The 18,154-nt window shown below is 42.3% G+C and overlaps 1 protein-coding gene across 1 annotated transcript in view; it reads right to left on the minus strand.

The window, feature by feature from the left end:
• The window catches only part of Impg1 (interphotoreceptor matrix proteoglycan 1), a 99,194-nt gene that overhangs the window by 20,456 nt on the left and 60,584 nt on the right, over positions 1 to 18,154 (minus strand). Inside the window, exons 12-13 of the mRNA XM_005073755.3 lie at positions 5,027 to 5,574; positions 2,051 to 2,270 (exon numbers count right to left, since the gene is read on the minus strand). Of these exons, the coding sequence (XP_005073812.1) occupies positions 2,051 to 2,270; positions 5,027 to 5,574 (768 nt within the window). The remainder of the gene's footprint in view (positions 1 to 2,050; positions 2,271 to 5,026; positions 5,575 to 18,154) is intronic.

The raw sequence follows: 18,154 nt of genomic DNA on the forward strand, positions 1-18,154 counted from the left end.
ACTGCCATCATCTTTTTTAGTTTGGGTGTGTCTGTTTGAAAAAGATACCACAACTGGGCTTGTTGACTGTTGATGGTCCCTCATAGAAGGAGGGATGGGAAGGGTCATGGGAGGACTGTCATCTCATTATTCAGCCATTCCTACCAACCAGTTGCGTGCAATTCTTCCCTAGTTGCATGTAACCTCAGGTAGAGACTAGAGAAGTTAGGCTGGGAGGACTTGGGAGAGAGTTCTGTCTACGTGGCCATAAGGGAGTCATCATTCCTACTGGGCGCGGACCTTGCAGTGTGGCTGCCTTAATGACACCCATGTTCCCAGACACACCCTTCCCTCATTGCTCTGTAAGTAATCCTAATAAACCCAGTGGTTCTCTGGAGTTAATGCTGGTGGATGTGTACCACAGTTTGTCATTGGGACCTTAGGTGAAGGGGTAGACATGATTCCCTCAGGAAGGCATTTTAACATTTCACTGTGGAATTTGGACTGTGCTATTGACACATAAGATTCACATTCAAGATTGGACTCCAGCGCCACGGCTCTGCAATACTTCTTTCAAGCATCAGCAGTGGCCCCAGCAGTCATGGCATGGAACTACTATCCCACACCACAGTCATGCCCTGACACTGCTATCCCACACCACAGTCATGCCATGACACTACTAGCCTCCAGCACCTTTCTAAGACATCTATCAAGTAGTCCCTAACATTGAAACTCCTGTCTTCAGAGGCATACGTCCAGACTCTCCCCAACCTTGACCTGGCCCTTCTGAGAACATTTTTTTATTGAATGGGCTCTTGAGGACTGCCAAGGGACTGAGGGATGGAGGAAGGCGGGGCCCAGGTTCTCCCCCCCTGCACTCCCTCCCCAGTTATCTGGGATCTTTCCTGTTACTTTTACATCCCGCTGTAAAGAACAGCCTCAGCTCTGGGTACCTTCTGTGGCTAGAGGCAGTCCGTCTTTCCCCGACATTTAGGTGGTCTTTGATTGCTCAGGGGGTCTAGAAGGCTTCCTTAGGCAGCTCCTGTTTGGAGGTAACTATTCCCTTGCTTAGTGCCCAAGGCTGTGCTGTCTTTTTAATGATGCTGTTTACCAAGGTACTGAGGCAATTTTTGTAGGACTGCTCCAAAGCCTGTGCTGTCAAAGATAAATGTTTCCTACTGAGCTTTTTTGGCTTGTATTTTTGCCCAAGGCCTTTTCCCTCTGTCTTCATAGTTAGTCCACAGAGAGAGCCAGAGAGAGCATTAAAGATCCACTTCACTAATTCATAGCCAATTAGGAAACTTTGTTTTGAATCTGAATGGAAGGTTGCTTTGGCAGTTGGACAGAACCCTCCTGTCCTACACTCCAGGGGATTAAAAACCTCCCTTCAGTTAGAGAACAATTTTGAAGTACATGGTGGGAACAGTCCCCATTTGAGGCCTAGCCCACAACAATGGCATGCAGTCCGTTTTTTTTGCTGGAGCAAGTGTCTACTTTCTGTTATAGAGTTTCTGGTTATTGCTCTGTTACACACATGGACACTACACTGGGGTGTGCAAATGGGAAGGGATATTATTTTCTTTTTTGGTGATTTCTCCAAGTTTTAACTTTGATCTAATTTCCCCCCTCTCCTCAAGATTTGGTCTGTGTTTCATCCTGACTTTTCTTATGAAAAAGACTGTTCTGCCAGTTCACTGAAGGTACTGAAGGAGGAGGGCTAGGTTGCTGCAGATTGTCTTTTTCTTCTTGAAAGTGCTTTCACCTTCAGCAGAATTGTAAACTAGCTTGGTTGCAGCTACATTTTAAAATGCTCAGTAGAGCAAAAGTTTAGTACTGTGAGGAAACTGAGGTTCTCAAACTGCAGTTGGAGGTATGATTATTCTTTGCTTTCCTGTGTAGGAACATTTCAGCCTGCAGGCTGAAGACCCACCTTCCTTCCTCACAAAGTTCACAGCTCCAAAAAGGTGGACTTGTGAAGTGTAATTTCATTTCATTTTTGTGGTTTGACAGTTGATCAGCATGCTTGAAAACAAAACAGAATGAGCCAAAAGTTCCCCAGGCTTTCACCTACCTAGTTCAATGTCGAGAGAGTAGCTGTCAATTTCCAGATTGAGTTGTTGAGCTGCAGTGGCTCGAAGCTCCTCCAGCACCCTGTGCACCGCCTGGGTGAGGTTGTAGGGCACCGCCTTTGCAAACCGCACTCTGCTGTTGATGATCACACTCCCATTTCGAAAGCTGAGGATTTCCAGGTGCTTAAACCCTGTAAGATTGGAGCGTAGATATGGAACCAGCTGCAAAAGAAAAACAGTTTATTCCTAACTCGGTCACTGCCCGCCAGTCTTGTTTATGCTCACTCTTCATTACTCGAGGCACACTTTACATTTCTTGATCATTGGTTTTGTTGCTGGATGTGAGTCCAGAACACCACAACCTAATGATCTATTTGTAGTAATTATGTCCATATTTCCAAATTGAGCTCAGGAACCAACTAGCCTGTGCCTGTGTAAATGGAGATGTGAGATCTGGAATCTGAAATGACCCATTGAAATAAAAATATCCAAATTCAATGTGTCTGTCTACTAGTGCAGCGAAACTGCATAGCATGCAGAAGGGAAGTGGCAATCACAGCATTTGGATGGGAGTATTGAAGGTGGTTGCATCTAATTGGGCAGCCTTCATTGAGAAATGCAATCCAAAGCCTGGGTGGAACTGGGTGCTTATCTGCATTGTGAGAGAGAATAGGTGGCTCTCAGGGATCCCTTTCCAAACATGATTTAATAATATCAAGAGCATCCTCAGGACGTTGTACTTCCCTTGTGTTCCCACTTGTCTCGTGAGAGCCATGGCCATCTTGAAGGCCATTGTCCAGAAATGTGTGATACCCCCATTTCCTGACTCTAGAAGGGTTCATGAACTGCAGCCCTATAAATATGGCAGCACAAAGGTTCAAGCTGCAAGCTTCCAGGCTTCTCTCAGCCCACTTGCTCTTTCTCCTTCTCTGTTTCACTAGAATGTTGGCCGACCTTGTCTCACAATCTGTGCTGGTTGCTTAAGTGACCTGGCCACAAATTAGAGTTGTTTGGGACAAAGAAACCTCAGTTAGAAATAGCCTTCATCAAATTGGCCCATGGGCCTGTCTGTGTTGTGTTTTCTTGATTAATGATCAATGTGGGAGGGCCTAGACCACTGTGGGCTCTGCCACCCCTGGGCAGGTGGTTCCGGGTTATTCAAGAAGGCAGGCTGAATAAGCCATAAGGAGTATCAGCAACATTTCTCTGTAGTTTCTGCTTCAAATTCTGTCTTACGGTCCTGCCTTGGAGCCCCTCAATGATAGATTGTAACCTGTAGGTAAACCATTTCCTACCCAAGCTGATTCTGGCAATGGTGTTTATCAGGGCAACAGAGAAGCCAGGTAGAAGACAGGGTTATCTTGAAAACAAATGAAATTTGTATCAGAATTGGGAATTTGTCCATTATGCCCTGTGTTGATTTGGTCTACTACTCTACTGAACTCGTTCTTGAGTTAGCACTACGTTGGCCTGGGGCAGGAGTTTTCTGTTTTCATCTTGTGTACAGACAATTAGTTGCCTGGTATCCCAAATTAATTCCCAGAATGTGATGGAAGAGAAGATGAATTATTACAGTTGATATTTTTCCAGCCTCTCCATAGCCAGGCCTGGTCATGTGAGTAGCTCCAACACTACAAAATGTGGAGGGGATGTTGCTGCTTTATCACATCTTGGTGAAACCAGGATGGAGCAGCCACTCAGTCTTAGCTTTGCAAAGGCGGAAACACTCTCTGGGCCACATGAGGAAGAAATGTGGGTTTGTAGGGTGACACTAGAACACAGTTGCCCACATATCAAGAACAAACAAGCCTGCACCTAATTTTAGTGTTCTTAATACCTTTGTTACAGCAGCCTATCACAAACCCCAATGGAGACACGGTGGTGAGGCTCGGCTCACTGGGACATTGTTCCCTAAGACAGTAGTATTAATACTCTCTTCATGGAGAGAGAGAGAGAGAGAGAGAGAGAGAGAGAGAGAGAGAGAGAGAGAGAGAGAGAGAGAGTGTGTGTGTGTGTGTGTGTGTGTGTGCGTGGTGTAGAGCAGAGTCTTACTTGAAAAAATATTTAAGCCATAGGATAATTTAACTTATAAGAAGCACATATAGTTTTCTTATATTGTCAGAAATATGTGCACAATATGCATTGTACAATTTATTTAATCAGGCATGACTGCTAAATCCATCACATAATTCAATATTTATCACTGCACGGTTCTTCCTTCCTTCCTTCCTTCCTTCCTTCCTTCCTTCCTTCCATTCTTTCTTTCTATTTCCTTTTTGGTTTTTCAAGACAGGGTTTCTCTGTGTAATCAGGCTAGTCTTGAACTCACAGAGATCCGCTTGCTTCTGCTTCCTGAGTGCTGGGATTAATGGCATGTGCTACCACTGACTGGCACATATATATCTTATTGTACTTATAGAAATAAAATTAAATGCGAGATTGAGGGGGTCTGTTATCAAAGTGCATCCACCATGATTCTCAATTTATATATCAAAGATCAGAGATGGCAAATCATACAACCATATACAACATAGGGGGTCGGGAAAATGGGCACTGAATGTACTTCCTCAGTTGTGCTGGGCAACCCAGCTCTGTGCTTCCTCATAGCTTAGGGAAAGTTCATTTATACTGTTTTTAGGTTCCATGCTCTGTACTGTAGGGTTTCTGTACAGACTTCGGGTAAAGTTATTTAGGGAGAATCATAACTAGGAGAATTTAAGGATAACCTTAATCCCATGAAGCTGAGTGGCAGCGTTTTTTCTGATTGTCCACCATAGGACTCATTTCTCTGGTTGGATTTAAATCACCTCAAAATTCTAACTGAATGTCATCTGCAACAGTACAGCCGCTTCACATGCTCCTCTCTTCCTAACCTGCATTGCTCAAGATGAGCAGTGGTTATACTATAATCAGAAAGCAGCAGCAGAAAAGCACGAGGAGACACAGCAGGAGGAGAAAGGTAAGCCGTGCTCACTCACCAGATCTGTGAATTGTTGTTCCAGGGTTTGATACTCCAGAGAGCTCTTGTTGAACAGGTCATAGGAGAAAGGCATGTTAGCAACTCGAAGACTGAAGAATACCACTAACTCGTGGCCTTTGCTAGCAATGGTCTCAGAGCTGGTAGTGATGTACTGTACTGATGTGGGCGTGGCTGTCTCCAAAAAATGATCCAGGGCAGAGTCATATCCACTCAGTCCTGATACTTCTGACAAAGTAGGGGTGTCAGATACATCCATTTCCTCTAGGTCTCTGATTGTATCTTGGCTGCTTGTAATCAACTCGATGACACTGGAAGACGCAGGCCAATTTGACATTTCCAGAGGCAATTGGCTGGCGGTAGTAGAATAGTCACTAGTGGGGAGTGTTATCCCAGGGTCAAGTGTTGTTTGGCCAGTGGTTATCAAGTGAGGGAAGCTTTGCTCAGCCAGAGACAGGATGCTAGGTGTGGTAAAAGAAGGCAGATTTTCTGAGAGGAATGTTGGGGTTGTTGCAGGTGGAGACCAAGAGCCATCTTTGGAGGACGTGCCTGATACAATTTCCATTATGTCCAGTTATTTCCACCCAAAGAGAAAATAAAAAAAAGTTAATCAACTTTAATTTCCACTGACAGTTTTAACAACTATTTTAAAAAAGGAGAGATAGGTATAGAAAGGGCAAGCAATGTTGTATTCAAACCTAGGGAGGCAAAGGGTGGGTCCCCAGACTCTTTTTATCCAGACCCCAAATTCTACATATTTGAGATGAAAAGAATATCACTTAATTAGACTTTTGGGAATAACTGTTCAAGTGGACTTGCATACTTGCAGAATAGATAAAAGAATGACTAGTCATCCCTAGCACAGGGTTGGATTCCAAACCACAGCTGACCCTGGCATAGACTTAAAACCACACCCTTACCTGGGACTCTCAGACAACTTGCTGCAGAGTTTTGGTTAAGAGATTTTATCACTTTCCTGATGGGGAAGTCCTGTGTATATGTCAATAAAGCAATGTTGGCCAATAGGGAAGTAAGATAGGTGGGACTAGGAGTCCAGGAGGACTCTGGGAAGGAGAAACACAAGGAGTTATGATGTAGCCACCATAGTGATAATAAGTCCGGACCCTTTCTCTGGTAAGAAAAATACTTAGATTAACAATTATGGAGTAAATACTTAAGTCAGAGGTAGCCAATAAGAAACAAGCAAATGGCCAACAGCTTCATAATTAATACAGTATCCTGTGTGTTATTTGGGGACTACAACGTGGCAGAGCCCAGGCGACTGGTGGGGAAAACCAAAGCGGCTGGCAAGGAAAAAGGCTTCACTCAACACTTTCCAACATCACAAACTTGAATTTTGTGATTCAGTGATCATATTTGGGTAGCTTTATCATCTAAAATTCAACTACACTTTTTCAGAACTGGGTGTTCAGACTGAATAAGTTGACAGTTTGCAAAATGGTACTGAGTATGTAGGGTGAAGGAGATGTATACTTTGGACTTTATATCGAACAGTCAACTTGGTAAGGATTTGATAATATTTCAGACCTTTTCATTGCTTTCACATAGGACCACTAAAGTCCATTCCATTTTTGATACAAAATTAAAAACAGTGAGCATTTATGAACTGAGAAACTAGCTATATGAACCTTTCAGATAGAGAGATTGATGGGTTATTAAAGTAGCCCAATAAACCTAAATCCAGAGCCACTGATTGCATTTAAGGGACTAGGCAGACAAGCAGGCAATTTTCTGTGATTACTTCCAGGGGCATTTTGGCGTGTCTGTGGGAAAGTTCTCCTGAACCTCTGCATGTTAAGTATGATGAATGGTCTGTCTGGGTGCAGATCGAATCTTTGGATTTGCAGTCAACTAATTTACCACTGTGCAATCCCCAAAACTGAAACATACACAGCTCTGAAAGGCAGAATCATATCAGCTTTATTACTTTCTTAAAATAAAACTTGGCTATTGCTGAGTTATGCTCTCATTTCAGAGAGCACTCTTTTCTCGTCCCTATCACAAAGTGCCAAGGTGTGTCTAACCATAATTCACTCAACTGCCAGAAATATTTGTTGATGACGTCTATGATCTCTGTGCATAGAAGCTTAGACTTTTTTATTCAAATATCCTTTTCCTATGAGCTGAATGCTTGTGTACCCCCCTGAATTCATGTTGAGAACTCCTATCCCACAATGTGATGATGTTTGGAGATGAGGCCATAGGAAGGTAGGGAGGCTGTGAGAGTGAGCCCTTATTAGATAGGATTGGTACTGGACCCTCACCGGAACAGCTAAGAGAGAAGATGTAGGTTTGCAAAGTGAGACTACAGAAGGTATCCATGGGCAACCCGGAAGAGGTGCTACCACCACTGGGGCCCATATCTGTCAGCAATAGTTTGAGATTTTGGAATAGTTTGATTTTGGACTTCCCTAACATTAGAAACATTGGTGCACTTGTGCGCTCAATTCACTCAGCTTGGGAGTGGTACTTAGTTACAGCTTGTGCTAAGATGTCCACATAAGGCGTGGGGATGAGTACACTGAAAGCGTGTCAGTGCTCCCTGTGATTTGGTCTGACTTCTTTGAGCCATGGTTTGAATCTGGGCTCCCAAGATGTGCACTCTGTGCTCCTACAGATGATAAGGGTTAGGAAATCAGAGGCGTGAAGCACCATGATGGATGTCTTATGTCTGCTCCTGGGCCAGTGTTATCGCTTGTGCCTTTCCCACTGTATAGACTTTAACCAGCCTAAAACAGGCTGCGTTATAAATCATCAGTCAGGGAATTTTTACCCTTCTCCTCTTGTGGCAACTTAGGCCAAGCTCCTCATATCCACAGCAAACCCCCCGCATCCCCAGCAGTTTCATTGATGTAACAGGTGACTACTAAACTGTAGAGCTGCTTGATAATATATAAAACACCAAATGAAACAATTGTATGTTAAAAAATTTACCCTTGTGTTTATGGGAAATTCAATTTCACTACAATCTCCTATTTTTTCTTTGCCAAATCTGGAACTCTATTCAAATGTGCTTTAAAAATTCTTAATCCTAAAAATAAAAGAAGAAAAAATCTCTCTTTCTTCTTCTTCTTCTTCTTCTTCTTCTTCTTCTTCTTCTTCTTCTTCTTCTTCTTCTTCTTCTTCTTTTTCTTTTTCCTTTTTGCTCAAGATTTCAAGATTGAAGTGACAATAGCCAATTCTTCTGGGAAAAAATTGTTCGATCCTTGCCATAACTTCTAATTGAGAGAGTTACACTTTTATCCAATTCTTAAGTAAAAATGAAGACACTGCAATGACATGGACTATTCTATTATTAAGTTTAAGATGCTGCAACAGGAAGTCAAGTGCTAAAAGCCAAGGCCACTCATTTCATTGTGGAACGTGAAAAATAAAAGACTGAAAATAACCACGTTAGACAGTATGTGGGTCCTACCAAGGTGTAAAGTCTTTGTGCATGGTGGGGCTCTAGCATCCTAGGTGGAGAGGAAATGGTTATTTTCATCACAGTCTAGTTCAAAGTCAAGGCCACCACAGTTGAAATGGTCCAAACGAAAGCAGATAAACACAGGGCCATGGTAGCTGAAGACATTTTTCAAGCATAGACATCCTTTCTTAGGATTACTCAGTTAAAACGAAGAAGTAATCCAAGAAAGAGGGGAAATGGACACTAACAAACAGCCAAGGAGAGCTTCTGGAAGATGGAGAAGGCAATTCTAAGGAGAGAGAGTCAAGACTGGATGTGGGCAGTGGCTCACAGATCTTCACTGCTAAGCCTGCCTGGTTTTCTGAATTCTAACTCAGAAAGCATAATTTTTCCTTTCCTTCCTTTCTGTCTGTTCCTTAGAAATAAGCTAAAACCCTGAGCTTGCACTCTATGATGCTGTAAAAGTTGTCTCTCTGAAGAACACTACCAAGCTGCTTGTCATGCTTTGGTTTCTCTCCTGATCTCCAATAAAATGATCCTCAAACTTAAAAAAAGGATTGCCTTTGTATAAAGGGATAGATACAGGAAATGCAGATGTCATTAAGCCCCAGAACAGTGTGCAGATTTTTTTGGGGGGGGGTTCGAGACAGGGTTTCTCTGTATTATTTTGGAAGGCTGTCCTGGAACTTGCCCTGTAGACCAGGCTGGCCTCGAACTCACAAAGATCCTCCTGCCTCTGCCTCTTGAGTGCTGGGATTAAAGGCGTGCGCCACCAACGTCCTGCTCAGTGTGTAGCTTTTTACAAAAAATTTTTGCAGCTTTATTGGCACGTGAAAAAAGTCTGTCTTTGTGTTTTATCTAATATGGCAAAATTGTGGGAGGATGTATTCCACAGCATGACAGGAAACCTGGGGCAGAGAGATCAGAGAACCCACTGGGGGCAAGGCAGGGGGAATTCTGAAGGAGACCACCCAGTGAGGGTGCTCCAGGAGGCCAAGAGAATAGTGCTCCCTCGGGAGGGAAGGGAGTCTCTAAAACTTGGAACTGAGGCATCACCAGATGTGGACGCTGCATTGGAAATTGCAGTGGGACATTCAGGAGGAGTTAGCAATAAGAACAAAGAAGACTACACAGAAGAGAACAAAACAAACATCAACTTGCGGAAATCAGAAAGGAAAGAGCTCACCTGTGGATATAATCTGAACGCTAATATTCACTTAATGAGAGTAGTATTATTACTCTACCGAAGGGTTGGTAGGGGGTGCTTCAACGGATAGCACTGCAAGAAACTGAAAGCACCATCTACACTAATAGAAAATCAACCAATGACCAATGATTTCTTTTAAAAAAAAAACGTGAGGAAGATTGAGTGCCAGGAAGACAGTTGAGTTCGAAGGCATCGTTTTCATGTTTGGGACCTCACAGAAAGCAGGCACGAGATACCACACTTTACTATGGCTTGACTTAAAGAGATTGCCGTGTTGATTTGGAGACGGTTGAGAATCAAATGCTGTTCTAGAAATGAACACAGATGCTGTTAGAGCCACAGAACAAGAACCTCCTCCGGTCTGCTCCTCCGGGGCGGAGACTCAAGGCTGGTGGGCTGTCAAAAAGCTTTTTCTCAAAAGGCTGGAAACGGACTAGACATGGTTGGTAATCATGGGGTTGCTTAATTAAGAAAACCTGGCTGAATCCGGGCGCTCTCCGTGAACTGTGTGGCGGTTTTTACTTTTCCTGTTTCCACCTGTGCTGTGGCTCGGCGGTAGCCTGGGCAACAGCAGCCCTGATCCTCAATACCAGGACTGCGTGAGCAGAGCAGGACCCACTGAAGAAAGAAGAGTAATTATTTGTTTTGACCTGTCTTTTGACTCCCTGGAAGCCGGACTCAAAAGGCCTGCCTTTCTCCTTCCTAGCAGAGCTCTCCTGAGGCTGAAGTGGCTGCCAGCGGGGTGCCTGTTGAAACCACACAGGCACAGGTACTAATTGCTGCTGTGTGGGGCTGTGCCACAACAGCCCACTAGGCAAAAACGTTGAGGGGGAAAAAGTTGCTTTGAGGGACAGCTCTGTCCCGTGGAGAAGAAGGTCGCCCACAAGCCCAGGGCTTAGCGTGCCTTCTCTGAGGACACAAACTCACTTGGGCTTCCAGTCCTAGCTCCTGTAATGCAGCAAGCCAGACTCCATGCACAGATGCGGCTGCTTTATGTTACAGGGTTTCCTTTGGAATGATGGAATAGTTCGGGACTTACTTAGAAGTGAGGGCTGGCTCGGCGTTGGTGGTGCACGCCCTTGAGGCAGAGGCAGGTGGATCTCTGTGAGTTAGAGACCAGCCTGGTCTACAGAGAGAGTTCCCGGACAGCCGGGAATATGCAAAGAAACCTGGTCTCAAAAAACAACAAAAAGAGGTGAGGGCTGTACAACACGAATATACTAAAAACCGCTGAACTGTCTCCTGAAAGATGACTATGATACGGAATTTTATTTCTGTAAAGGAGATAGTAATACAGGAGATCACATGTTCCCTTCCCCTCGTGTTTCCTAGTGATAATCTTACCAAGCCAGCACCAGTATGCAATGTCAACATGCTAATACGGCACCAAGCCACCCTGTTTTAGTCTTCCAACTTCTCTTTCATCCTCTCCTCTCCTCAGCATCCAGCAACTACTAATTTGTTTTCCATTTATGCAATTTTTTCAATTTACATAAATCCATTTACATAAATGGAATGTTTCAGTGCGGTGATTACTGTTTTCTGAAAATATCTTTTGACCCCCAAACCAGAACTTTTTCCAGACTTTACAGCCAAGTTAGTAATATGCTCGTGGTCACTTAAGGCAACATAGTTAGTCTGCTCTCCTCCTGTGTGCCCAGCTTGGGTAAGTTTAGCCTGATTTTAAGAGAGCAATGTGACTAACTTGACTATGTCTTGGATTTCCCATGCAATCAGTCAGCTTTTCCAACTTTAGTGAAATGCATAGATTTGATCTCATGTACTCTTTTGGATCCCAGACAGAATAGCGTTTATATATATATATATATATATATATATATATATATATATATATATGTGTGTGTGTGTGTGTGTGTGTGTGTGTGTGTGTGTGTGTGTGTGTATTTAAATGCATGATAAACGGATGCAGTTCTGTTTTCCAATAAGGGTTCTGAGCAGAGCCACCACTGAAGGGCAATATCCTAAAATTGACTTGAAAAGCTCAAGATGTCATCCCTAAATCCCGGGGAACTTCGACTTCACTTTCTTACAATTTTAGTCAGGTGTCTGTAACTAAAGGATAGGGTTGAGGCTGTGATGGGAGGAAATACCACTTGGGCCCCTGCTGCGCTATAGGTGCTCTACAAATAATTTTGAATCATTTTTTATTTGTCCTAAGGCGTTTTATAAACTCCACACTAATTATGTTCTTCGTGCCTTTGATGATACGAGTTACTTAGCTCTTGAAGTATCAGTTTAGTCATCTGTTCCCCCAGTGCTGGAATGGAGAGTTAGAAGCAGCTGCGCAACGCAATGGGTGCTGCCGACTAGTGGTCATCAGGACAGTAAAATACGAACATATACTTTCTTTCTGTCTAAAAAACATGCTGAATTCTTATTCTTACATCATTGATCAAAAGTTAGACATCCCACATCCCTCTCACTAGATAGAATTGCTGGAATATTGGTAAGCACTGCCTCACAAAGCAACCGCTGCTGTGGAGCCCAGAGTCACAGAACGCCTCCTGTAGCTTCATTCTGAAGACAGAGATCTTTGCTTGCTTTCAGTTTAGAATCAGCCCATATAAGGAAACTGTGCATTTAGCAGAAGAGCTAATCTATGCTTTCTCCTGATTTGTTGGTGGCCTGATCTTTTTTTTTTTCCTGGAGGAAACAAATATTTGGGAACAAATTAAGTCATTATACCATATAGTTGATCTGCAGTGAAGTCATTTTTAAGAAAATATAGTCATGGTACAATTCTGGTCTGTATTTTTTTTTACCTTAACTTTCTGTCTTTTAAAAATATTTACCCAGAGAAGCTAGGAAACAAGCAGGACCCTAAGAGAAGGGAAAGGGACAAGATCTCCTGAGTAAATTGAAAGCGCAGGGGTGGGGGTGGTGGAAGGGTGGGAGAAAGGGGATGGGGGAAGGGGGTGGGAGATGGGGGGATGAGGAACGGGGGGCTGGGGGTGGGTGAGGGGGTAGGAGGTAGGAGAAAGAGGAGGGGGAAGGGGAGGGGAAAGGAGAACATGAGGGATCAGGAGGTTCCATTTGGGGGAAGAACAGAGATGAGAGCAAGAAAAGAGATACCATAATAGAGGGAGCCAGGATAGGCTTAAGAGAAACCTGGCACTAGGGAAATGTCCAGAGATCCACAAGGATTTCCCCAACTAACCATCTAAACAATAGTGGAGAGGCTACCTTAAATGCCATTCCCCTATAATGAGACTGATGACTGCCTTAAATACTATCATAGAGCCTTCATCCAATAGCTAATGGAAGCAGAAGCAGAGATTCCCGGTTAAGCACTGAGCTGAACTCCTGGAATCCAGTTGTAGAGGGGGAGGAGTGATGAGCAAAGGCGTCTAGACCATGCTGGGAAAACCCACAGAAACAGCTGACTGGAGCAAATGGGAGCTCATGGACCCCTTTCTTACAGTTATAAAGATTTGCCGCTCATATTGGTTTAATAAAACACTGACTGGCCAGTAGCCAGGCAGGAAGTATAGGTTGTGTTACCAAATTAGGAGATTCTGGGAAGAGGAGAGGCAGAGAGAGCAGTCACCAGCCAGACACAGAGGAAGCAAGATGAGAATGCCTTACTGAGAAAAGGTACCAAGTCACGTGGTTAAACACAAGAATTATGGGTTCATTTAAGTTGTAAGAGCTTATTAGTAATAAGTCTGAGCAATAGGCCAAACAGTTTATAATTAATATAAGCCTATGTGTGTTTATTTGGGACTAAAATTCTGCTGACCCAGGCTGGACAGAAACTTCTGTCTACGCCATGACCACAGCAACTGTTATAAAGGAAACATTTAATTGGGGTGGCTCACTTAACAGTTCAGAGGTCTGGTCCGTTATCATCAAGGTGGGCATGACGGCATGCAGGCAGACATGGTGATGGAGAGGTAGGATTGTCTCACTGGGCATGGCTTGAGCATATATGAGACCCCAAATCCCACCTCCACAGCTGCACGCTTTCCGACAAGACCACACTTACTCCAAGAAGGCCACACATCCTAGTAGTGCCACTCCCTATGGGGGCCATTTTCTTTCAAACCACCACAGAGGCCATGTGAGAAAAGCCTGCGCCTTTGACAACCCAGCTCAGGCAGTCATTTCAGCAGTGACATCATCAGAGTACGTATTATCAAGTCTGAAGACATCCTGATATCAAGCCAATTTGAGGCCCTAAGTCACAACTAGTCACTTCCAGATTTCTATAGAAAGTGGAAGCGTGTATTTGTTTTTATTGTTGCTTTAAGTCATTAAATTCAGAGGCATTTTAGGTATAGTGGGGACAACCATTCCACACAGACACCACTAAACCCAATGTAACAGGGCTTTGTGCTGCCAGATTTTGTCTATGGCTTTTATTATCGTAAAGAAAGAATGTGGCTCTACGTTTAGAATAGTTAATTTGAAACATGCTTATATGATAGGAACACATTAGAATTTACATACAACATGCTAAAATGAATGGCTCAGGAATTCTGATATTCAGTGGAGATATTAGTTGCCAATTTCCTGTTTATAGGGAAGCATTTGGAACAGGAAATGTGTTTGCCTTTTTTGCATTTATTGAGTAGGAAGAAGGGCTCATGCAAGAAGGAGTATGATTCCCAGCATGGGGCTACCACTCCAACCTGCAATGACCTATTCTCCATGCCAGAAGTTTCTATCCCAGTGAACTAGTACTTTTTTTTCATACAAAATATTTTTATAATATTTCATTTACTATCTTGAAATGAGTTTGAGAATATGACCTGATTAATATACATTTTCAAATAGGTAATGTAGTGGTACAACATGAAGAAGAAATACAAGGAAAATAATTTGTAATACTGTAGTGTGGGTTTTGAAAGGCATTATATTGCCATTATAAACAATAAAGTAGGTAAATGTTTATATTTTTTGTTTGTTTTTGAGAGATGGTTTCACCATGAAACCCATGCTGATCTGGAGGATGCTATGTTGCCACAGCCAGACTCAAACTTTTTGCCCTCAACTCTGCAGCTTGCATTACAGGTAATAAGCCAGCAGTCCTGTCTCACGTTTGTATGTGTATGTAAACATCTTCAGTGTCATTGTGGATTCCAAAGCTGTGAATCACCCTGTTTCACTGACACAGGGACACAGAAATATATCTGACTCCATTTTAAGAGAAGTCAAAAGGTTTTGGAAATGTTAGCTAAATTTGATAAAAATTCAAACAACACAAAACAACACAATCTCTCTCTCTCTCTCTCTCTCTCTCTCTCTCTCTCTCTACCAATTTGTTGTATTGCTAGAAAATTCGAAGCTAATTAAGAAGTTGTAAAGCATACCTTGTAAACTGTACTTAAATTGAAAATGAGCATGGAGAACACGTAATGTCTATGTCTTCTTGAGGGCATCTTGGAGGTTATTGATTGGTAGGTTCTGTGCTTTCTATTGCCTTTGCAAGTTATCAATGAAGAAGGCTTGCTGATTATTTTGTTCAAATATTAGAGGATTTTCATCAGAGGGAATATAAGTCATTATTTCTCCATATAGACTGACAAGATTTATGTCTATTTGTATATTTATTTCCTCACTTGTGATTGGTAATTGTGTGTTGCTTTAAATTCTCTTTTGAACTGCTCATAACATCTCATTCCTCAGACCCTTAATTTTCTTACTATGTGGGAGTGGTTTTTATTTTTAATATTTTAATAAGTTTCTACTTTAAGAGAAGTCTAGATGCTGACATTTGCAGTTTATATTTTCATACATATGAATGTTTGGTAGGCTGCTATAAAGCAAACGAGATTGGCAGATATACAGAACACTTCAGTCAATAGCAGTAGACTATGAATTTCTCTCAACGGCACATGGAATGTCCTCCACAAATCAAGCTCAGTGAATTAAAAAAGATGAAATAATATTATTTATCTTTTCAGACCACTATAGGACAAAACTAAATCCTGTACGAACAGATACTCATAGTGTTTGGGCAACATGCTTTCAAAGGACCAATGGTTAACCAAACAAATGAGAATGGAATGACATAAAGGCCTTGAAACAAATGAAAATGAAAATACAACATATCAAAACCTGTGTGATATAACAAAGACATACTAAAAGGGGAAGTTATAGCAATAAGTTCATCATTAAAAACTAGAAAAATAATAACAATATACCTCAAGCCCAATAAGGCAAACATAAACCAAACCCAAAATTAGAGGAAAATCAAAATTGCCAGAGAAGAGTTTTGTTTTTTTTTTAAGATAAGGAAAATTGGCAAGTCTTTTGCTACACTTAACTGCATTTTAATTTTTCTCCTGTGTTTGAGTTTTTGCCAGCATAAATGTGTACTGCCAGACCCCCTGAAGGTGGGTGTCAGTGAGGAGACTTAGGCAATCTATGGGGCTTTGGGTAGTAGATCAATTATTTATCCCTGGAACACAAATGGACTTTGGATGCCCATCCCACAATGAGGGATGCTCTCTAAATCTGGACTCTTGGGGAGGGCCTAGGCCCTTCCCAGAATGAAATGACAGATTCTAGAGATTCCCGCATGGAAGCCCTTACCCTCCCTGCAGAATGGAGTGGAGATGGGGGGTGCTGATGGGGCTGGTGTGGGGGCAGTGGGCGTGGAGGGAGGGAGAGAGAGCTGGGACTGACATTGGAAGCAAGCTTGTTTCTAATTTAAATATATAATAAGAAGTGTTTAAAAAATGGAAAGAAAAAAACTATGCAAGGTTTAAAAAAAATGTGTACCGCATGTATGCAGTACCGATTGTGGGCAGAAGAGGGCATCAGAGCATGTGGAACAGGAGTTACCGAGGGTGGTCAGCCACTGGCCGGAGTTGGGAATCGAATACACCTGTATTCTTTGTAAGAGCAGCTGCTGTTCTTGACCCCTCCCCTCCCCCACCTATTAGTCTCCAAACATTTATTGAACACCTACTGTGCATCAGGATAAAATGGTAATTTAAATCAACTGTAAGAACTATATTTAGAGTTACTGTATCGACACCTAGCTTAAAGTAAGGCTAAGGACTGGGTTGAGAACCGGAGGAGACAATTAAAAAAAAATTTAATCCAGGGTCATTTCTACAGAGACTTGGTGTTTAGAAGTTTGGTAGAACATTGCTGCTTTTATTTTTCTTTCTAAAATTAAAATTTCAAGAGAGCACTAAACAGAAAAAAAAAAGAATGAAAACAAGACACTTGAGGTGGAATTGCTCACCCATTTTCTGCCTTTACTTCACTCAGCCATTCACCCACTCATCTAGCAAATATGTATTTCCTGGTGGCTTTGTATCTATAACTGTACTTGATCATAATAATAGCTCTCACTTTCAAGCGCTTGGAGCATGCAAGGCATAGTTGTAAGCATTGCGCATATTTAACCAGCCTCTCCAGGAACTCTTTGAGATAAGGTACAATCATGACCATTTCAAAGATGGAAAACTGAGGCATAGGGAAATACCAGGCATAGGCCTGGGTTGCAAGAACTCAAGTTTGAATTTAAATGCCCACCTCCACATTGTGGAGGCTCCAGATAGAGCGTTTGTCTTCAGGGAACCTCCAGCCTCAAGCATTGCTCAGCTAACAGCAGGTATATGAAGTCCTGCAAATGGGAGTATGTAGGAGCTTTAGGATGCCTAAGGGAAGACTGTGTGCAATTGGGAAGTGAAACTAACAAGAAGTGCCCTGCTTGCTTTAGAGGATCAATAAATAAAGCTGATATAAGAAATCAGGAAATTTAGCAAGTGCAATTATTTGCATCTTAAAGACACACAAGCTGTGATCACTTGTAAAAATCAAACAATCCATGTTGGAGATGCCCCTTGGCTTCTTGAGAATCTCTTCAGAGAGCAAGTATGAATAATAGTTTGACTATGAACTTCAAAGAACTAATTTTAAGAAAATGCAAACATTTTCTACAAACTGGGAAATTGTTTACTTCACAAAATGTTTTTATTAAATTATCACGAAGACTGCTGGTTGCGTATCTAATTAGTGTTGTCTTAATTGCAATAAGCAATAGTTTACATGGACATAAAATTGACTATCCGGGTCTTTAGAGAATATTCAGCGATTTTGATGTTTGTGTATTTTTTAAAAATTTTAATAGTAAATGAAAGAAAATCAATACAAGTAAACATTTTAGAGAGTGATGAATTTGCTTTTGGGAAGTTAGGGGGCTGTAAAGTCAGAAGTGGATTAGACCTCCAAGAAATACATTGGAAGTACCTGTGTCAAGAATGAGTGCTCCCCTGGAGCAGAGCCCGAATGTTCCGTGGGCAAGATGTTTCACTTACTGCTGTGCGATGTGTCTGTTAATAGTTGTGTTGGGCAGTAAATGGGCTCCACACAGGAACTAGGGATCAGTTAGTTCTGTTGCGGTAGGTTATTGGTACGTGCCAAGTTCCTACAGCAAGCAGAAAAGATGTGTTATAAAGTGAATAGGGGATCTGGCCACGTCCCAAGTGTAGCTAGAAAGAACTGAACTCTGATCT

Source organism: Mesocricetus auratus, unplaced genomic scaffold (assembly GCF_017639785.1).
Source record: "Mesocricetus auratus isolate SY011 unplaced genomic scaffold, BCM_Maur_2.0 Super-Scaffold_100691, whole genome shotgun sequence".
In the NCBI taxonomy this organism is placed as follows: domain Eukaryota; kingdom Metazoa; phylum Chordata; class Mammalia; order Rodentia; family Cricetidae; genus Mesocricetus; species Mesocricetus auratus.